Source organism: Manis pentadactyla, chromosome X, assembly GCF_030020395.1.
Source record: "Manis pentadactyla isolate mManPen7 chromosome X, mManPen7.hap1, whole genome shotgun sequence".
Classification (NCBI taxonomy): Eukaryota; Metazoa; Chordata; class Mammalia; order Pholidota; family Manidae; genus Manis; species Manis pentadactyla.
The window spans coordinates 48,207,344-48,231,068 of record NC_080038.1 but is presented as its reverse complement, the minus strand read 5'-3'; the positions used below and the strand labels follow the sequence as shown (position 1 = coordinate 48,231,068).

Here is a 23,725-nt window from a genome sequence, read left to right as displayed (position 1 = left end):
ATATTTATAATGGTTATATCCTCTTGTTGGACAGAGCCCTTTATCATGATGTAATGTCCTTCTTTATCTCTTGTTACTTTCTTTGTTTTGAAGTCTATTTTGTCTGATACTAGTACTGCAACACCTGCTTTTTTCTCCCTATTGTTTACATGAAATATCTTTTTCCATCCCTTGACTTTTAGTCTGTGCATGTCTTTTGGTTTGAGGTGAGTCTCTTGTAAGCAGCATATAGATGGGTCTTGTTTTTTTATCCATTCAGTGACTCTATGTCTTTTGATTGGTGCATTCTGTCCATTTACATTTAGTGTGATTATCAACAGGTATGTACTTATAACTCACTAGTATGCTGTTACAAACACAATCTAAAGGTTCTTTTCTATTTCTCCTCCTTTTTCTTCCTCCTTAAATCTTTATATATTAGGTATCATATTCTGTACTTTTTGTCTATCCCTTGATTGACTTCGGGGATAGTTAGTTTAATTTTGCATTTGCTTCGTAATTAGCTGTTCTACTTTCTTCACTGTGGTTTTATTACCTCTGGTGACAGCTATCAACCTTAGGAACACTTCCATCGATAGCAGTCCTTCCAAAATAGACTGTGGAGATGGTTTGTGGGAGGTAAAGTCTCTCAGCTTTTGCTTATCTGGAAATGGTTTAATCCCTCCTTCAAATTTAAATGATAATCTTGCCAGATAAAGTAATCTTGGTTCAAGGCCCTTCTGCTTCATGGCATTAAATAAATCATGCCACTCCTTTCTGGCCTGAAAGGTTTCTGCTGAGAAGTCTGATGTTAGCCTGATAGGCTTTCCTTTGTATGTGATCTTATTTCTGTCTCTGGCTGCTTTTAACAGTCTGTCCTTATCCTTGATCTTTCCCATTTTAATTACTATGTGTCTTGGTGCTGTATTTCTTGAGTCCCTTGTGTTGGGAGATCTGTGTATCTCCATGGCCTGAGAGACTGTCTTCTTCCCCAGATTGGGGAAGTTTTCAGCAACTACCTCCTCAAAGACACTTTCTATCCCTTTCTCTCTCTTCTTCTTCTACTGGTATCCCTATAATGTGAATATTGTTCTGCTTGGATTGGTCACACAGTTCTCTCAATATTCTTTCATTCTTAGAGATCCTTTTTTCTCTCTGTGCCTCCGCTTCTTTGTATTCCTCTTCTCTAGTTTCTATTTCATTTATTGTCTCCTCCACCGTATCCAACCTGCTTTTTAATACCCTCCATCGTGCTCTTCAACAATTGGATCTCTGACCTGAATTCATTCCTGAGTTCTTGGATGTCTTTCTGTACCTCCATTAGAATGTTGGTGATTTTTATTTTGAACTCCCTTTCAGGAAGAGTCACGAGGTCCATATCATTTAAATCTGTCTCGGGAGTTGTATTAATAATTTTACAATGGACAAGGTTTATTTGGTGTTTCATGGTTTTATATGGCGCCCTCTCGTGTCCAGAAGCTCTATTCTGGAGCTGCTCAGCCCTCTTAAGCAATGTCGGGGTTTGCAGGGGAGCGGTACTGGTGCCTTGGGGGAGGAAAGAGCTGTTCCCTGCCTCCCGGCTTCTGTGCCTGTCTCCACTGCCTGAGCCAGTGGGCCGGTCACACAGGTATAAGTTTTTGTCCCAGAGCAGCCGGATATGGATCCTTGCTTTCCACAAGCTGCCGGAATCCCAGTCTCCCCAGGAACTCTGCCTGTATTAACTTTCCAACCCAGTAGTCATGCGAGTCTCATGAAAGCACCGTGAGACATAGGTTTGTGCTCCCAGAGCAGATCTCCGGAGCTAGGTATTCAGCAGTCCCAAGCCTTCCACTCCCTCCCGGCTCCGTTTCTCTTCCTCCTGATGGTGAGCTGGGTTGGGGGAAGTGCTCGGGTCCAGTGGAGCCACAGCTCTGGTACATTACCCCGTTTGGTGAGGTCTTCTCTTTTCTCCAGGTGTATGCAGTCTGGCGCCATCCCCTTTCCTGTTGCTCTCTCAGGATTAGTTGCGCCAGCTATATTTTCTAATTGTATCCAGTTTTAGGAGGAAGCTTCTGTCCTCTCACGCCACCATCTTTAATCCATCATGTCTTTGAGTTTGAATGAATCTCTTATAGGCAGCGTATAGATGGATCCTGATTTTATTCATTCTGTAACTCTATATGTGTTTTGTTTGGTGCGTTCAGTTCATTTACATTTATAGTGATAATGGATAGATATGTACTTATTTCCATTGTAGGCATTAGGTTTGTGATTACCAAAGGTTCAAGGTTAGCTTCCTTACTATCCAACAATCTTTGTTAAATCACTGATTGCTCTATTTTAAACACCATCTAAAGGTACTTTTTTGCCTACCCTGGATGTGAATATTCTTCACAAAATAATAGTCAGTATTACTCAGCAATATGTAAACAGAATTATACACAGTAGCCAGTTAGAATTTATTCCATGGTTTCAAAGGATAAATATGGTTCCAAATTTGAAAAATCAGTCAATGTAATCGACCACATAAACAGTCTGAAGGAGAAAAGTGCTATCATCTCAATGTTTACAGAAAAACATTTGACAAAATTTAACCATTCATTCTATGCAAAGAAATCGAAATACAGTGGAATTTCTTCCACTTGATAAAAAACATGTACAAAAACCCTACAGTTAACATTATACTTAATGCTGAAATACCAAGCAATTTTCTCCTAAAATCAGGAGCAAGGGTTGGATGGTTTGCCCTTACCACTGCTCTTCAGTGTAGTACTGGAAATTCTAGCCAGCATAGATAGGCAAGAAAATTAAATAGGATGCATACATACCAGAAAGAAAGAAGTCTTCTTGATTGCAGAGGATGTATAGTCTATATAGAAAATCACAAGGAATGTACAATGAAACTCCTAGAACTGAGTGAATTCATCAAGGTTATAAGATATAAAATAAACATGGAAGTTAATTGTATTTCTGTATACTAACGATGTATATGTGGGATTGAAATACAGTACCATTACAGCCCCTCCAAAGAAAATGAGATATGTAGGTATAAATCAACAATATATGTTCAGGATCTGTATTCTGAAAATTAGAAAATACTGATGAAGGAAATCAGTTAAGAGCTTCATCAATGGAGAGACATAGATGTCCATGAATTGGAAGACTCAGTAGAGTAACAGTGTCAGTTTTCCCCAGTTCTTCCAGTTCCAAACTGCTGCACAGGATTAACACAATTCCCATACAAATCCCAGTAGTAGTCTTTATGGTTATAGACAAGATTATTCTAATATATGGAAATCAAAGGAACTAGAATAGCTAAAATATTTTTGGAAAGGAATAATGAATTGGAAACAGTCATTCTACCTGACTTCAAGGCTTATTGTGTAGCTATAATAATTAAGACTGAATTGTATTGACAGTGCTACAGGCATACAGATCACGGAAACAGAGAGCCCAGAAAGAGCCCTATACAAGTACAGCCAACTGAATTTTGACAAAGGTGCAGAAGCACTTCATTGGAGGAAGGATAGTCTTTTTAACAAATGATACTGGATCAGTTGGACATCCATCGGTGAATAAATACCACATACCTAAACTATTTTCTAAAATATACAAAGAACTCTCAAACCTGAAAACAATCCAATTAGAATATCAGCAAAAGTTATGCATAGACATTTTACTGAAGACGATCAGATACGGCGAATACAGACATGAAAAGATATTCATCATTAGAGAAATGCAAATTTAAACCACAAGGATGTTTTAATACATGCCTGTCATAATGGCTAAAAGGAATAATGGTGATAATACCACATGCTAGATTGGAAGTAGAGGAAATGAATCATTGATAAATTGCTGGTGGTTATGTAAAATGGTACTGCATTCTGGTAAATAGTTTGGCAGCTCCTTTCAAAACTGAAAAAACACTTAAGCATATAAGCCAGCACTTTTACTTTTGGGCCATTATCCCAGAGATGTTAAGTTATTTTCATGCAGGAACTTGTACACAAATATTCATAGCAGCTTCATACATTATAGCCCCAAACAGAAACAACCTAGATATCCTGCAAAGGTGAATGATTAAACTGTGGTACATCCATACCATCGAATGTTACTTGGCAATAAGTGAATGAACTATTGATACATGAAACAACATGGATGAATCTCAGTGGCAATATGCTGAGTGAAAATGACAATCTCAAAAGGTTACATAGTCTATGATTCTATTTATATAACATTCTCAAACTGACAAAATTGTAGAAATGGAAAACAGATTAGGGGTTGTCAGGTATTAGGGATGGTACTAGAGGGTATTGGGTGTGGCCACGAAAGGGGTAGTAGTAGCGCAAGGGAGGTCTTTGTGGTGATGGAATAGTTCTGCATCTTCATTGGGATGGTGGATATACAAATCCACGTGACATAGAACTATAGACACAATTATACCAATATCGAATTCCTAGTTTTGATATTGTAGTATAATTACTTTAGATATAACCATTGGGAGAAACTGGGTCAAGGGTACACAGAACCTCTGTCTACTGTCTTTGCAACTCCCTGAGAATCTGTTATTTCAAACTAAAAAGTATTTTTAAAAAAGCACTGTAGTAGTTGTAGAGCAGGGTGTGAAAGAGACCAGACAGGATGATGGCAGGAACAGTCTGGAGATTCTTGTCAGGTGAAAGATGATGAGATCTGAACCTCTATATTATTTGTTGTGATGAAGCAAAGGGGACAGATACAAGGGATTATAAAATAGAAGAATCAGCAGGACCTTGGGATTAACCAGATGTACAGGAAGGAATGAAGGAGAGGAAAGACTCTGGGATGACTTCCAGGTTCCTAGCTTGGATAAGTGAATAGATGCTAGATGTCTTAAGTAAATGAAGCCAAAGCTCAGGAGCCTAAGGTTTATTAGAAGTAGACAGAAGCCATGTTTTCTTTGTCAGTTACACCTTGGTAAGTCTAAATAATGTTGGCTTTTCAAGAATTTTGTAAAGTACTTTAAAGTCTTTTGGGGTGTCCTATAGTCTGTTATGAAGCCAGGTATTCACATAATAATTCTTTGGACCTCTTTTCTTGCCTAGCCTGGTATATCTACTTAAGAAAGTTTCAGCATACTTAGAACTATGTGACATTGAGCCCTGATTTCATCTGCAAGCACTATGTTTTGTGATAATATAGTCCTAATACTTCTCTCAGGATTGTTCTGATGAGTAAATAAGATTTACATTTATATACAGGATACTTGACATCTATCAAGCATCTAATAAATGCTTACTACTCCTGCTGTTACTACTGCTAACAATAAAAATTATAGTGACAAAAAAAACAAAAAGATGTATTGTGATGGATCCTGTCAGTTGTGGCCAGTGGCAGATATGCTCAAATTCTTTAGAGCCTGTTTTTACTGAATTTCTCTTTTCCAGTTCCTTCAGTGATCCTCAAAGAGTGGTCTGCCTATAAAGGGAAGTCACCTCAAACCCCTGAGCTGGTATCTGCACTGACATTTCGAGAATGGACTTGCCCAAACCTCAAGAAACTCTGGCTAGGCAAAGCAGTTGAGGACAAGAACAGAAGGATGCGGGCTTTCCTGGCCTGTATGAAGTCAGACACACCCAGTATGCTCAATCCAGCTAATGTCCCTACCCATTTGCTGCTCATGTGCTGTATACTCCGGTAAGCCATGTCTCAGGGAAGTGGCTGGTTTGTTTCTCTCTCTCTTTTTTTTGATGTTTACTTTAACCAAATGTTTTTCTGGTGGTTTGGGGTGGGAAGGTTTTTGTTTTATGTTTAGCTTAGACTTCAGAAATACTTAAATTGATTGCCATGATACTCTCCTCAGTTCATGATCCTCTGTCATCATCAGTCCATATATGACCCTTCTTTATATTTGATTTTTTTCCCCTTTAGTCTTTATTCCTGATCCAGTTTCTTCCTTCTCTACCTGTAAGTAGCCACTCTTGGTTACTTTATGTGCTCTCCTAAGCCATCTTCCATGCATTTATTTAGATATATGTGTATACATGTACAATCTATACTGTTGTTTGTATCTGTAGATTTTTTTCCTTTTTTAACATGAAAGGTACTGTGTTGTACATCTCATTCTATTTCTTTTTTCACTCAGTATTATTTTTGAGATCTATCCATACTCATATGTGGTTCATTCCTCATTACTGCTGGATTATATTAATCAAATACTAATATCACCATACTTTGTTTATTGATCGATAGATAGTTGTTTCCAGTCCCTATGTATTACAAACAGTGCTGCAGGGAATATCTTCATAGGTCTCTCTTTGTCTTTGTGTTCCTGTGTCAGTTTATCTGAAGTGTATGATCAGGAGTAGAATTGCTGGATCTTATAAAAGATGCACATAGGTTTTTCACCAAATGTTGCCAGATTTCTCTAGATTATATCTATACTAATTTTTAGTCCTAAGAACAAATGCATAAGAATTTCTATTTCTTCATATTATTGTCACTACTGATGCCATATAACTTCTTCATTTTTGCCAATCTAGTGGGCTTTAAGTAGTGTCTTCTATTTTAATTTGCATTTGACTACAGATGAGATTGAATTGTTTATTTTATACATATTAGACATTTGTTTTCTTATTCTCTCAAGTGCCTATCTTGCCAATTTTCTTTTAAGTTACTTGTTTTTTTTTTTGGTGATTACAGAAGTTTCTTGTCAGATACATGTGTGCGTACAAATACATACACAGCAGTTTTTTTTATTTGTGTGTGTGTGTATCAAATATCTTTTCCACCTGTTACAATTTTTTAAACTTTATGTACAGTATCTTTTTTGAACAAGTCTTTCATTTTACTGATCTTTTATTATAAATTCATACACACAGAAAAGTTGGAAGAAAGCATGATAAATAACCATATGACCACTACTTAGATTCTATAATTAATATATTACTATTCTTAATCTCATATAACTACCCATATATCCATCTCTAGCCATCCATTTATGCATTCCTATTACAGATAACTGTATACACCCTTAACCAAGTTTAATTTTAGTTTTGTCAAACCCATCACATTTTGCCTTTGTGGTGTGTGCTTTGGGGATCTTATTTAATAAATTCGTCCCTACCCCTGGGTCATAAAGATATTTTTCTACATTTTTGTATAGTTTCATAATGTTACCTTCCATGTCAGGTCTTTACTATAGTGTGTATTTTTATTCTGTATATGCTAGGAAAGTATCTAATTTTATTTTCTCTACATAATAAGCCAGTCTTCCCAGCTCCACTTTATTAAATAATCTCTTGTTTCTTCAGTGATTTGTATTACCACCTTTCCTATGTACCAAGTTCCTATACATACATGAGTCCATTTCTGGATTTTATTTGTTCCCTTTGCTTATTTGATCCTTTGCCGGGATCACATTGTTTCAGTTATTAAGAGTTGTAATTTGCCTTAATAACAGGTAAGGTAAATCTCTGCTGTTTGCTTTTCTTGTTTCAGACTTATACTAGCTATTCCTGAACCACATGAACTTTTATTCTTCCATATATAATTTAGAATTAGTCCAGTTTCCACAAAATTTTGTTGAATTTTTTTTTACAATGAATTGAAGTTATAATTTGGAGAACTTAATTTAACTCTATCATGTTAAGTCTTCCTTTTCAAAGATAATAATTTACCTCTCCCTTTATTCAGCTTTCTTCCTTTATGCATTAATTTTTTTCCATATGTCTTCTGCATTATAAATTAATTCCTAGGTACTTGATTTATGTTGTTGTGATTATGGGTGATATTCTATTTTCTATTACACTGTCTCATTGTTTATTTGCTGATGTAGAGGAAGTAGGTTTTTGTGCAAAGTGTAAGTCAGTCCCTACAAGTAACCAGAGGGTTATAGGTCATTGAGCTTTATAACTGAGCAGACCTTAGTTTGAATTCTGGCTCTGGCACTTTTTGGTTTAGATAAGTCACTTTAACCTTTTAGGGGATCCATTTCCTCACTATAAATGTGTATAATAATTCTTATTGCTCAGAACTGTTTGAGGACTGAGATAATTCATGCAGGGGCCTCATCACATGATAGATTTTTAGTATATGTTAATTTTCTGGCTGCTTTTACATTAAGATTAGTGACTTAAGAAGTCTTCTCAATAAGAATAATGGAAGGATTCATTCCTCTTACCTCCTAACATGTTCCTGGGACCCAGCCCTGCATTATCCCATATTGGCTTTGAAATTGTATGTTTTATTTATCTTTTCTCTCAAAAGTATAGTAATAGCTCATGTTCCCATTTGTTTGATTCTCTGGGTTTTTTAACACATTGAAGAATGTGAAAAGAAGTAATAATGGCTTATGAACAGCTATAATGGCTATCACAAAGACTGCTCTAGTAGTCTGATAGTTTCTATATGCTTCTCCTGAAGAGAACTCCTTAGCCTCCCACTGAACCTGTTTATTCTTAATTCAGACACATTTCTGATAATTTGGTCATCTGATTTCCTATTGTACAGCAGATCAGGAGCAGCAAATTGTAAAGGAAGTGAGAAAGGGAGTAGGAGCTATTCTTAGAACCAACCCCAGTGACATCAATTATAAATGATAGTCTACTGCCTAAAAGCAAGGAAAATGATGTAAAGATTACTTTTAGAAGACCTAAGAACCCAAAAAGAGGCATCATCTAGAATCATTTCATGTAGGGGGAAATGGCTCTGTATAAGTTAGTAACCCATATAAGATCATTATTAAAGTACAAGGCAATAATCAGTGTTCATAAAATCATGAAGAACAGGTTCTGTAATACTACATGTTACAGACCTGGAAGTGTGCTAAGTCAGCCTTTTGAGTATGATTCTGCTAATCCTCATGATAACACTAAAAAGTAAGTAAGCTTAAAGAGAAGTGACTTGCAAAGATTGCAAAGCTAGTAAGGGGTAGTACAAGAGTTGGACCCCAAGTCTCTCCAGTTCCCACTTCCTATGTTTTTTAAAAGACAAAATGATTTTTAAAAATGTTGTTTTAAAAATTAACATAAAATCTGGTTAGAAATTTAAAATTCAACTTGAAAATGAAGATTAACTTACCCTAAATACTTCATTGCCCAGCAATATCAGGTAAAGACTAGGTGGGTACATTGAACCATGGCATAATTGACTACTAGGAGTCCAAACTCCTAAATTTCTCCTACTAACTATAGGTACAAAATACCTCTCATGAAAATAATGTAATATTAGGGAAGTACTAAAACTTACATTTGTGAAGCTCTTGGACAGTTGGCCTAGAGGAATGAGAGTCTTCTAGGAAAGGCTGACTGATAACAGTTTGAGGAATGCAGAACTTTTATAATGGTCACCACTGAGGAGGAAATGATAATGAGGAACTCTGTCAGGCTCCTAGGGATGAGATGCAGCCCAGGTGAATGTGGAAAGGCATGCACCAAGGCCCTGTCATTTCTAACAAAGGTTTGTTTAAACATGAATTTTCCTGAAATATAACATGAAACTGCACAAGGTTTGTTCCTCTACATTCATGGGTGAAATCGAAGAATTTCTTCTGAGAATTCTATTAAGGAGCTGTGGATTCATTCTTAGCTGTAATAGAGCATGTGAGTTAATACGGGCCATCCTAATACATAAAAACTAAAGGTATATAAGAACTAGTTTCTGTTCACTAGACAGAATAAGTCCAGAGTTCATTGGGAAGAACAAATAGCTTGGAATTTTTTTAAAAGAACAATAAAAGAAGTCTTGGCTCAAACAAACAAAATACCGAAATGTATTATAAACTTACGCTAAAGTGATGTGAAACTGGCACACAAATTAACAGGTCATTATTTTAGAGCAGATAATACCGAGTAAGACCCTAGATACATAATGACAATGTATGCTAAAGGAAACTTCACAAATCGGTGAGAATTAGATGCATTATTAAATAATTATTGAGAAAATTGAATTGTTCTTTGGGGAGAAAACATCAAGCTAGAGCTTTGCTTCACATGTGTTCTGGATGGATTTATTATAGAGATATGTGTAAAGAAAAAAAAGATAAAAGGTAGAATAAAAACTAAGTAATGATTTAGCAGATCATGAGATGAGTAAAGAATTTTTTTAATGAAAAAATAAAGAAGGAAAGAAAAAAAAGAAGTCCCAAGTACAGGATGTTGTCAAAAACAATAGCAAAAGGTCAGGGAAGGTAAACACCTTAATTGCATATGACTCAATACACCATGCCAAAAATTTAACTGGGAGATCTGGGCAATAAAACATCCATGAAAGGCTTTGAAAAGCTCCCATATATTCATGGGGATCTGGAATTTTGCATACATGCACAACAGGGCTGCATATACACTTGGGAGAGAGCAGAGAGAGCCCCAAGTAAATATTCCTACCTGGATGAACATGAAACCTGCACAAGGTAAAAATAAAAGCCATACTTATAAACTGCCTGAATTTTTAATGTATGTGCCAACCTTGGTATGTAGATCCCCTTGGCAAAAATGTAAGGTTTGTTGGCTCAGGATGTTTCCACACAGCCTTTAATCACTGGCTGGCTAATAAGCTATGTTGATCCAAGGGAGACTTCTGGGAAGCTAGGCTTAAAAATGAAAAGAATTAAAAATAAAAATAAAAATCTGAGAAAGAACATCAGGCCACACACTGCAGGAGAGACAGATTTTTCAAAATTAGTCCATACAATCAATAAACAAATAAGCAAAGAAACAAAGAAGTAGCATCACCAGTGTTTTGGGAGGGAGTCAAAAGTTCAGAGGTGCTACTATCATTATCAAAACTGTCCAATGTCCAACAAGAAATTAGAAGACTTACAAAGAAATAGTATACAGCTCATATACAGGGCAAAAATCTGTCATCAGAAAGTTTCTGTGAGGGATTATAGATGTAGGACATAGTAAATAGAGACTTTTAATCAGTTGCTATAAAAAACTGTATTTGAAGAATTAAAGTTTGATAACAGTGATCAATCCAAAAGAGAGTAACAAGAGAAATTACAAAAAGAAACCAAATAGATATTCAGGAGTTTATATGTACAATAATTGAAACATTCACTTGAGGGTTCAACAGCAGATTTTAACTGAGAGAAGAAAAAATATCAGTGAGCTTGAAGATAGATCAATAAAGATCATCCAATCTAAACAACAGAATATGAAAAGAAAGAAAGAAATGAAAAGAGCCTGTAGCACAACATGAAGCATGCCAACATATGCATAATTGGTGACTAAGAAGAGAGCAGGGTGGTTAGGAAAAAATTATAATGAAATAAGAATTGAAAACCTCCCAAGTTTAATGAAAAACATAAATATACACATCCAAGATAAAAACTCCAGGTAGTATAAACTCAAAGATCTGCACTTACATAGTTAAAAGACAAAGACAATCTCGGACATTTTGAAAGAAGCAAGAGGAAAACAACTTATCACATACAAGGGAACCAGAAGATTAACAGTAGTCAAAAGGTGGAAGCTTTCCATTTCCATCAATAGATGAATTGATAAACAAAAGGTGGTATACACATACAATGGGAAGGAAATTCTGGCACATTGCTCCACCATGGCTGAATCTTGAAGACATTACTAAATGAAGTAAGATTGACACAAAAGGACAAACATTGTACAATTCCACTTATGTGGGGTACCTAGAGTAGTCAACTTCAGAGACAGAAAGTAAAATTGTGCTCTACAGGGGTTAATGGGAGGGAGGAATGGGGAGTTAGTGCTTAATAAGTGCAAGTTTCAAGGTGGGAAAAAAAAAATTCTGGATATAGGTGGTGGTAATGGTGTACCATAAAGTGAATGTGCTTGATGCCACTAAACTATACACTTAAAAATTATTAAAGCAATAAATTCTTATATATATTTTACTGTAAGAAAAAAAGAGAAAGATAGGGGTGAGACTTCCAGAAGGACAGAATAAGGAGGGGGCCGAACCCTGTCCCAAATGGAATTACAACTTTACTGGTGAAAATTACTATTTTTTAATCATTTAACCATCAGGCATATATAGCCAAGATGATAGGGACTCCTCTCAGCTCCCATTCTTCAGTTATGGTTTCACCCTGGAAGGGGAATACTGCCATTTCTCATCAACGCCAGCCCTGTAACTAGGTAGACATGATAAAGAGGATCACCCACCCAGCCTCTACTTAGGGCGTAAGCTCTAATCCTAAGGCAGCATGTCAAGAATACTTGGGGACTCACTTATCCCTATCCCAGTTCAGGCATACGAAGAAATTTCCACTCTGGGACAGTCAAGCCAACAAGAATAGGAGTTGCCAACAAGCCTCTGCCATCTCCAATGCCCACATGTAAAGCAGGACTATCATTTGTGGCTCTGGGAAAAGGAAGCTCCACTTTTGGTGCAATGACTGAGAGTTCTCAGGCAGAAAGCAGGCCATGAGAATGAGGAGCTCCACAATGTCATGAAGACACTTCTTTATTATTCATTTTAGGAGACTTCAACACACCACTCACTCCAAAGGACACATCAAACAGACAGAAAATAAGTAAAGACACAGAGACACTGAACAACAAACTACAACAGGTGGACCTAACAGACATCTACAGAACTATACACCCAAAAGCAGCAGGACACACATTCTTCTCAAGTGCACATGGAACATTTTCCAGAATAGACAACATACTAGGCCACAAAAAGAACCTCAGTAAATTCAAAAAGATTGAAATTCTACCAACCAACTTCTCAGACCACAAAGGCATAAAACTAGAAATAAATTGTACAAAGAAAACAAAAAGGATCACAAACACATAGAGGCTTAGCAACATACTGTTAAATAATCAATGGATCAATGACCAAATTAAAACAGATCACGCAATATATGGAATCAAATGACAACAACAGCACAAAGCCCCAACTTCTGTAGGATGCAGCGAAAGCAGTCTTAAGAGGAAAGTATGTAGCAATCCAGGCATATTTAAAGAAGGAAGAACAATTCCAAATGAATAGTCTAAAGACACAATTACGGAAATTGGAAAAAGAAGAACAAATGAGGCCTAAAGTCAGCAGAAGGAGGGACATAATAAAGATCAGAGAAAAAATTAAATAAAATTGAGAAGAATAAAACAATAGAAAAAATCAATGAAACCAAGTGCTGGTTCTTTGAGAAAGTAAGCAAAATAGATAAGCCTCTAGCCAGACTTATTAAGAGAAAAAGAGAATCTATACACATCAATAGAATCAGAAATGAGAAAGGAAAAATCACGACGGACCCCACAGAAATACAAAGACTTCTTAGAGAATGCTATGAAAATCTATATGCTAACAAGTTGGAAAACCTAGAAGAAATGGACAACTTCCTAGTTAAATACAACCTTCCAAGACTGACCCAGAAAGAAACAAAATCTGAACAGACCAATTACCAGCAAACAAATTGAATCAGTAATCAAAAAACTTCCCAAGAACAAAACCCCTGGACCAGATGGATTCACCGCTGAATTTTATCAGACATATAGAGAAGACATAATACCCATTCTCCTTAAAGTATTTCAAAAAAAAAGAAGCGGGGAGAATACTTCCAAACTCATTCTTTGAAGCCAGCATCACTCTAATACCAAAACCAGGCAAAGACCCCACCAAAAAAGAAAATTACAGACCAATATCCCTGATGACATAGATGCAAAAATACTCAACAAAATATTAGCAAACCAAATTCAAAAATACATCAAGGGGGTCATAGAACCATGATAAAGTGGGATCCATCTCAGGGATGCAAGAATGGTACAATCAAAAATCCATCAACATCATCCACCACATCAACAAAAAGTACAAAAACCACATGGTCATCTCCAGAGATGCCAAAAAATCATTCAACAAAATTCAACATCCATTCATGATAAAAACTCAACAAAATGGGTATAGAGGGCAAGTACCTCTACATAATAAAGGCCATATATGATAAACCCACAGCCAACATCATACTAAACAGTGAGAAGCTGAAAGCTTTTCGCCCAAGGTCAGTAACAAGACAGGGGTGCCCACTCTCCCCACTGTTACTCAACATAGTACTGGAGGTCCTACCCACAGCAATCAGACAAAACAAAGAAATACATGGCATCCAGATTGGTAAGGAAGAAGTCAAACGGTCACTATTTGCAGATAACATGATATCGTACATAAAAACCTCTAAAGATTCCACTCCAGAACTACTAGATCTAATATCTGAATTAAGGAGAACACTACCAAATGGAAATTCATCCCATGCTCTTAGCTAGGAAGAATTAATATTGTCAACATGGCCATCCTGCCTAAAGCAATCTACAGATTCAGTGCAATCCCTATTAAAATACCAACAGCATTCTTCAAGGAGCTGGAACAAATAGTTCAAAAATTCATATGGGACCACAAAGGACCCCGAATAGCCAAAGCAATCCTGAGAAGAAAGAATAAAGCATGGGAGATCTCACTTTCCAACCTCAAGCTCTACTACAAAGCTACGGTAATCAAGAAAATTTGGTACTGGCACACGATCAGAGCCGCAGACCAATGGAACAGAATAGAGAGTCCAGATATTAACCCAAACATATGTTGTCAATTAATATATGATAAAGGGGCCATGGACATACAGTGGGGAAATGACAGCCTCTTCAAAAGCTGGTGTTGGCAAAAGTGGACAGCTACATGTAAGAGAATGAAACTGGATCATTGTCTAACCCCATACACAAAAGAAAACTCAAAGTGGATTCAAGACCTGAATGTAAGTTGTGAAACCATAAAACTCTTAGAAAAAAGACATAGGCAAAAATCTGTTAGGCAGCCCATACCCAAAAGTAAATTCGAAATGGATCAAAGACGTGAATGTAAGTCATGAAACCATAAAACTCTTAGGAAAAAACTTAGGCATAAATCTCTTGAATATAAACATGAGGAACTATTTCCTGAACGCATCTCCTCAGGCAAGGAAAAGAAAAGCAAAAATGAACAAGTAGGACTGTATCAAGCTGAAAAGTTTTTGTATGGCAAAGAACACCATCAACATAACAAAAAGGCATCCTACAGTATAGGAGAATATATTTGTAAATGATATATCCGACAAGTGGTTAACATCCAAAATATATAAAGATCTCATGCACCTCAATAAACAAGAAGCAAATAACCCAATTAAAAATGGGCAGAGAATCTGAGCAGACACTTCCCCAAAGAAGAAATTCAAATGGTCAACAGGCACATGAAAATATGCTCCACATTGCTAATTATCAGGGAAATGCAAATTAGAACCACAATGAGATATCACCTCACACCAGTTAGGATGGCCAACATCGAAAAGACAAGGAACAGCAAATGCTGGCAAGGATGCAGAGAAAGCAAATCCTCCTACGCTGCTGGTGGGAATGTATACTAGTTCAACCATTGTGGAAAGCAATATGGAAGTTCCTCAGAAAACTAAAATGGAAATACCGTTTGACCCACGAATTTCATTCCTAGGAATGTACCCAAAGAAAGCACAATCTCAGATTCAAAACGACATGCACCCCTATGGTTATTGCAGCATTATTTACAATAGCCAAGATATGGAAGCAACCTAAGTGTCCATCACTAGATGAATGGATTAAAACGATGTGGTACATATACCCAGTGGAATACTATTCAACCATAAGAAATAAACAAATCCAGGTGGGAAGGGAGGGAGAAGGGGATTGAGGGGTATTATGATTAGTTCACATGGTGTGGGGGGGATCATGGGGATGACAGTGTTGCACAGAGAAGACAAGTAGTGACTCTGTGGCATCTTACTACACTGATGGGCAGTGACTACAATGGGGTATGGGGAGAACTTGATAAAATGGGTGAATGTAGTAACCACATTGTTTTTCTTTTGAAACCTTCATAAGAGGGTATATCAATGATACCTTAATAAAAGTAATAATAAATAAAAAAAAGTAGTTGCCAGGGGTGGTAGGAGGGTTGAATGGGGAGTTATTCTCTAATTAAAGTTTAGATTTTCAGTTTTACGAGATGAAAAGTATTATGAGGATGGATAATGATGATGGTTGCACAACCATGTAAATATATTTAATACCATTGAACTGTACACTTACAGATGATTAAGATGGTAAATTTTATGTGTATTTTGACACATTTTAAGTGTCAAAAATACGAGAACCAATAAATGAGTTTAGCAGTCACAAGATATAAGATCAGTATGCAAATATCAATTGTATTTTAAGACACTATGAAACAGTCTTCCAAAAGAAAAGAATTTGTTTTATAAAAAGGAATGAAATACTTAGGTATAAAATTAACAAAAACTGTGAGAACTTTATATTAAAAACTACAGTTAAAGATTTAAGTAAATAGAAAGACGTCCCTTATTAATGTGTAAGAAGGTCTAAGATTAAGGTGGCAATATTCCCAAAATTGATCTATATAGGCAATATAATCCAAAGTCCCAGATGGCTTTGTAGATTTTAGTAAGCTGACAAATGTGTAAGTGCAAGTGATTCAGAGTAACCAAAACAATCTTGAAAGAAAGAACAAAGGTTTTACAGTTCCTGATTTCACAGTTTACTTCAAAGTTACAGTAATAAAGACAGTGGCACACTCCCGTAAGGGTAGACATAAATCAGTGGAATATAGTTGAATGTTCAGAAATACACCCTTTATGGTTGATTCATTTTTGACAATAATACTACTTGAATGGAGAAAGATAGGCTTTTCAACAAATACTTCTGGAGTAACTGGATATCGACATGCAGAAGAACATAGCTGGGCCTCTACCTATATCATACACAAAAATTAACTCAAAATGTATTATAGACCTAAATGTAAGAACTCAAATTATAAAACTCTTAGAAGACAGCAGGTAAAATCTTCATGACCTCAGGTTAGACAATGGTTTCTTAGATAATGATGCCAAAAGCACAAGTGACAAAAAGACAAATAGATTAACTGGACTGTACCAAAACTTAATGCTTGTGTGCTGAAGACAATGCTGTGAAGAAAGTGTAAACAACCCAGAAAATGAGAGAAAATATTTGCAAATCATCTTATTTCTTAAGGTTCTAGTATCCAGAATATATAAAGAATTCTTAGAACTGAACAGTAAAAGAAAAATCATTAAATTTTTTAATGGTCAAAATATTTTAATAGACATTTTTCCAAATATTTCCAAAAGATATGCGAATGGCCAATAAGCACATGAAAAGATGCTCAACATCACTAATCATTAGGGGACTGTATTTCAAAACTTAAGTGAGATAACAGTTAACACCTGTTAGGGTGGCTGTAATCTAAAATGTTTGATTAAAGTAATTAAAACATTATAAACAAATACTGACAATGTAGAGAAATTGGAGCACTGTTGGTAAGAACATAAAATGAAGACATTACATACAAAAACATGGTCATAAATATTCACATAGCACATTTTTAACTGTCAAAGAGCAGAAAAAACTCAAATGCTTATCAATGGGTTAACAAAATGTATATTCATACCATAGAATATTATTCAGCTATAAAAATGGGTTAACTACTAATACATGTTGTAACATGGATGAATACTGGAAAACATTAAACTAACTGGAAGACACCAATCACCAAAAGACTTGTATAATTCTGTTTATATGAAATGTGTATAACAGGCAAATCCATAGATCTGTGGTTGCCAGTGGCCTGAGGGAGGGACAAATAGAGTGGTCACTAATGTATATGAGGTTTCTTTTGGGGGTGATTTAAATGTACTAGAATTAGATAGTGGCGATAGTTATGCGACCCTATGAATGTACTAAAAATTCCTGAATTGTACATTTTTAATACATCCGTCATATGGTATGTTAATTTTTTGTTGATAGTTTTAAAAAAGAAAGTGAAATAGATTCCCAGATAACCAACGATTAAGAGAATTTATTGCTGCTAACTTGCCTTTCAAATCATGTCCTTCATACTCAGTGGAAATTACACCAAATCAATAAAGGTTGTTACACAGGTAAATATAAGAAATGGTATAAATACATTTTTTCTTGCTTCTTCATTTAACTGATTTAAAAGACAACTGCATAAATCAATAATTATGAAATTGTGTGTTGGTTTTAGAACACAGGCACAATATATGTGACAATAATAGCACAATGGAGGGAGGAAAGCAGAGAATTATATTGGAGCAAAGTTTCTACATAGTACTGGAATTCTCTAATATTAGTTTGAATAGTGTATAAATTAAGATGTATATTGCAATCCATAGAGCAACCACTATGAAAATAACTAAAAATACAGTAAAAAAATAAAATTATTAATATGCCACACTAGAGAATATTTAACATAATAGAAGACAATAAGAGAGGAACAAACAAAAAAGTTAAAGTGTGGAACCTGTAAGTCTAAACATACCAACAACTATATCAAATATGAATGAATTATACTACTAGGAATAAATTTAAGCATTGAGGTGAAAGACCTGTACTCTGAAAACTATAAGGCATTTATGAAAGAAATTGGAAAGAACACAAATAAATGGAAAAATAGGCCATCCTTATGTACTGGAAGAATTATTATTGTTAAAATGCCCATACTATCCAAAGCAATCTACAGATTTAATGCAGTCTGTATCAAAATAACCAGTGGCATTTTTCAGTGAACAAATAAACCAAAAATTTTTATGGATCACAAAAGAACCCAAAATAGCCAAAGAAATCTTGAGAAAGGAGTAAAAAGCTGCAGATATCACTCTCCCTGATTTCAAACTATATTGCAGAACTAGGGAAATCAAAATAGTATGGCACTGGCACAAAATTAGATAAAGATCAATGAAACAGAATAGAAAGCCCAGTAATAAACCCATGCTTATGTGGTCAATCTGTGAGTGAGGCACGAATATACAATGGGGAAAAGACAGTATCTTCAATAAATGATTCTAGAAAAACTGTACACCTTACATGCATAAGAATGTAACTGGACCACTGCCTTACGCTATACACAGAAATAAACTCGAAATGACTTAAAGACCAAACGTAAGACCTGAAATCATAAGACTTCTTATAGAAAACAGTGAACTCCTTAACATTGACCATAGCAGTTTTTTTCTGGATATGTCTCTCCAGGTAAGGAAAACAAAAGCAAAAATAAACAAGTGGGATCAAATCAACCTAAAAAGCTTCTGCACAGCAAAGGACACCATCAACAAAAAAAGGCAACCTACTGAATGGGAGGATATATTCACAAATGATATACCTGATAAAGGGTTAATATCCAAAATATAAAATGAACTCACGTAACTCAACACCAAGAAAACACATAATTTGATTAAAAATGGCAGAAGACTTGAATAGATGTTTTTCTAAAAAAGATACACAGATGGCCAACAGACATGTGAAAAGATGTTCAACATCACTAACCATCAAGGAAATGCAAATTAAACCACAATAAGATAATTATCTCACACCAGTTACAATGGCTTGTATCAAAAAGACAAGAAATAACAACCATTAGCAAGGATGTGAAGAAAAGGGAACCCTCCTACATTGTTGTGAATGTAAAATGGTGCAGCCAGTATGGAAAACAATATAGAAGTTTCTTAAAATACTAGAAACGGGAATACCATACAATCCAGTAATTTCACTGCTGAGTATTTATCCAAGGCAAATAAAAACACTACTTCAAAAAAATATATGCACCCCTTTGTTCATTGCACTATTATTTACAATGGCCAAGATATAGAAGTAACTTGTGTCCATCAGTAGATGAATGGGGAAAGAACCTGTGATGTATGTATGCACACACACACACATAAGTACATACATATTGTGGAATATAACATAAAAAGAAAGAAACCTTGCAATTCAGGACAGTATGGGTAGATTTAGAGTTTATTGTGCTAAGCTAAGTGGAATAAGTCAGAGAAAGACAAGTACCATATATGATTCCGCTTTGTGGAATCTAACAAAATGTGAACAAACAAAATAAACTTATATGTAGGAAGAAAAAACTGGTGATTGCCATAAGGGAGGGGCATGAGGGGATGGGTGAAATAGGTGGTTATTGAGAGGTACCAGAAAACCTAAATGGATTGAATACTCCATTCAAAAGGGCAGAGATTGAGAGATTGGATAAAAAACATGAAGTATGAGCAAGAGATGTACTTTCTTTTCCTTCCCCCTTACCCCCTTCCCTAGTGGCAACAACTTGTTTGTTCTCTGTGTTTATGAATCTATTTCTGTTTTGTTCACTCGTTTTATTCTTGAGATTCCACATAGAAATGAGATCATATAGTATTTGAAAAGGTACTTTAGATTCAAAGACACAAATAGGTTGAGAGGAAAAGAATAGAAAAAAATATGCCATGTAAATAGTAATCTTATAAGAATTGTAGTGGCTATACTAATACCAGACAAAATAGACTTTAAGACATGTAATTTTACTATAGACAAATAAGATATTTTGTAGTGATGAATGGGTCAATTAATCAGGAAGATAAAAACAATTATATATACACCTAATGACAATGCCCTAAAATACATGAAGCAAAAACTGATAGAATTTAAGAATGATATAGGCACTTATAATAATTGAAGATTTTAATACCCTACTCTCAGTAATAGATAGAACAACTAAACAGAAAGTCAGCAAAAATGTGAAAAACTCAAGCAACATTGTCAACCAACTTGACTTGACCTGATAAAAATGATTCATAGAGACTCTTTACACTATACTCAAAAATTGCTCAAGGTGGGTCATAGACCAAAATTTAATCATTAAGACTATAAAACTTACAGGAGAAATTTTCAATTTTTGGCTACGAAAATATTTAGATAAAACAGCCAAAACACAATCCAAGGGAAAAAGAAATTGGATTTCATCAAAATACAAAACTTCTGCACTTCAGAAGCCACCATTAAGAAACTGAAAAGACAAGCTACAGACTGAAGGAAATGTTTACAGATCATATACCTGATAAAGCACTTGTATCCAGAATATATAAAGAACTATTAAAACTTATAAGAGAACAACCCAATTTAAAAATTGGTAAAAGATGTGAGTAGACATTCCACCAAAGAAAATAAAAGATTGGAACATTAAGCACTTGAAAAGATTCTCAGTTTCAGTAATCACTGGAGAAACGCAAATTTAAACCACAATGAAAAACCAGTTCACTCAGCTACAATAATTAAAGTAAAGACAATGACAAATGTAGGCCAGACTGGAGAACCAAATGCCCTCACACATAAGCTGGTGGATATTTACAGTGGTGCAGAGATTAGTTTGACATTCTCTTAAAAGGATAAACATAAATGAACCATGTGACTCATTTGACTCTTAGGTGTCTACCTAAGAGCACTGAGAAGATATGCCCGCCCAAAGACTTGCACATGAATATTCATAAAGCAATATTCATAATAGTCAAAAAGTGTTATAACTCAAATATCCATCAAATGGTAGGTTGAGAAACGTGGTTTGTCCATCAATGAAATATTACTCAGCAAGAAAATCAGATAAACTACTGATACATGCCAGGCAGAATGTGAATTGACCTCAAAATCATGCTAAGTGGTGATAAAAGAAATCAAAGAAGGAAAGCTTGTGGACTAGAAGACTTGCCATAGCATTGCTGTCACTTCCCCTCAAATTCATCTATAGGTTTAATGCAGTGTTTTTTGTGGACATAGATGAACTTATTCTAAAACTGTATAGAAAGGTACAGGCTTTACAATAGCTAAAACAATCTTGGAAAAGAAGAAAAAGGTGTAGGAATCACTTTACCCAATATTGAAGGTTAATAGTAACTAAAGTAATCAGGGCCGTGCACATATTTGCTAAGGGATAGACACATAGGTCAATGGAACAAAATAAAGAAACCATGAACAGAACCACACAAATAGCCTCAACTGATTTGTGACAGGTGCGGAAACAATTCAGTGGAGAAAGGATAGTCTTCAACAAATGATCCTGGAGCAGTTGGACCTCCATAAGCCAAAAAAAAAAATAAACCAAAATAAACATTTCGACCTAAACCTCACACCTTATACAAAAATTAACTCAAGATGGATCGTATTCTAAAATATAAAGAAGATTACACACATTATAGAAAAAAAATAGGAGAAAATCTTTAGATCTAGGCTTAGGCAAAAGTTCTTAGACTTCTCACCAAAGGTTTGATCATAAAAGGAAACGATAAGTTGGACCTCATCAGAATTAAAACTTCCTGGTTGAAAGCCCATGTAAAGAAGATGAAGCCAACCAGTCATTCACTAGAGAGGATATACAGTGGCAAATAAACACATGAATAGATGTTCAGTCATTAGCCATTAGGTAAGTACAAATTAAAACCAAAGTGAGATGTCATTACTTATCTATCAGAATGTCTAATATAAAAAATAGTGATAATACTCCATGCTGACGAGGATGTAGAGAAACTGGATCATTCATACATTGGTTTTGGAATTGTGAAATGGTACAGACACTTTGAAAAACAATTTGGCAGTTTCTTGAAGTGCTACTATGCAGCTCAGCAACTATACTCTTGGGCATTTATCCTAGAGATATGAAAACTTACTTCCCCACAGAATCCTATACACTAATGTTTATAGCATCTTTATTTTTTTTAATTAAGGTATCATTGATATACAGTCTTATGAAGGTTTCACATGAGAAGTATTGTAGTTTCAACATTCACCCATATTATCAAGTTGCCCCCCACACCCCATTGTAGTCACTGTCCATAAGCATAGTAGAATGCTACAGAGTCATTACTTGTCTTCTCCAGGCTGTACTGCCTTCCCTATGACCTACCTGTATTGTGTGTGTTAATCATAATGCCTCATAATCCCCTTCTCCCTCCCTCCCCACCCACCGTTCCCACCCCCTTCCCTTTAGTACTCGCTAGTCCCCTCTTGGAGTCCGTGAGTCTTCTGCTGTTTTGTTCCTTCAGTTTTACTTTGTTGTTATACTCCACAAATGAGTGAAATCATCTGGCACTTGTCTTTCTCTGCCTGGCTTATTTCACTGAGAATAATACCCTCTAGCTCCATCCATGTTGTTGCAAATGGTAGGATTTGTTTTCTTTTTATGGCTGAATAATATTCCATTGTATATATGTACCACATCTTTCTCTATTCTGATGGACATTTAGGTTGCTTCCATATCTTGGCTATTGTAAATAGTGCTATGATAAACATAGGGGTGCATATGTCTTTTTGAATCTGGGATCTTGTTTTCTTCAGGTAAATTCCCAGGATTGGAATTCTGGGTCAAATGGTACTTCTATTTTTAGTTTTTTGAGGAACCTCCATATTGCTTGAACTACTTTATATTCCCAAGGTTGGATGAATCTTTTTTTTTTTTGGAATCATTAATCTACAGTTACATGAAGAACATTATGTTTACTAGGCTCCCCCCTTCACCAGGTTCCCCCCACAGACCTCTTCACGGTCACTGTCCATCTGCATAGTAAGATGTTGTAAAATCACTACTTGTCTTCTCTGTGTTGCACAGCCCTCCCCATGCCCCCCACGCACTATACATGCTAATCGTAATGCCCTCTTTCTTTTTCCCCGCCCTTATACCTCCCTTCCCACCCATCCTCCCCAGTCCCTTTCTCTTGGGTAACTATTAGTCCATTCTTGGGTTCTGTGATTCTGCTGCTGTTTTGTTCCTTCAGTTTTCCTTTCTTCTTATACTCCACATATGAGTGAAATCATTTGGTACTTGTCTTTCTCCACCTGACTTATTTCACTGAGCATAATACCCTCTAGCTACATCCATGTTGTTGCGAATGGTAGGATCTTTTTTTCTTATGGCTGAGTAATATTCCATTGTGTATATGTACCACCTC

General features: G+C 35.7%; 1 protein-coding gene across 1 annotated transcript in view; it reads left to right on the top strand.

Moving 5' to 3' along the window:
* Positions 1-23,725, top strand: part of FAM120C (family with sequence similarity 120 member C) — a 147,323-nt gene that overhangs the window by 94,063 nt on the left and 29,535 nt on the right. Inside the window, exon 10 of the mRNA XM_036930844.2 lies at positions 5,385-5,634. Coding sequence (XP_036786739.2) covers positions 5,385-5,634 — 250 coding nt within the window. The remainder of the gene's footprint in view (positions 1-5,384; positions 5,635-23,725) is intronic.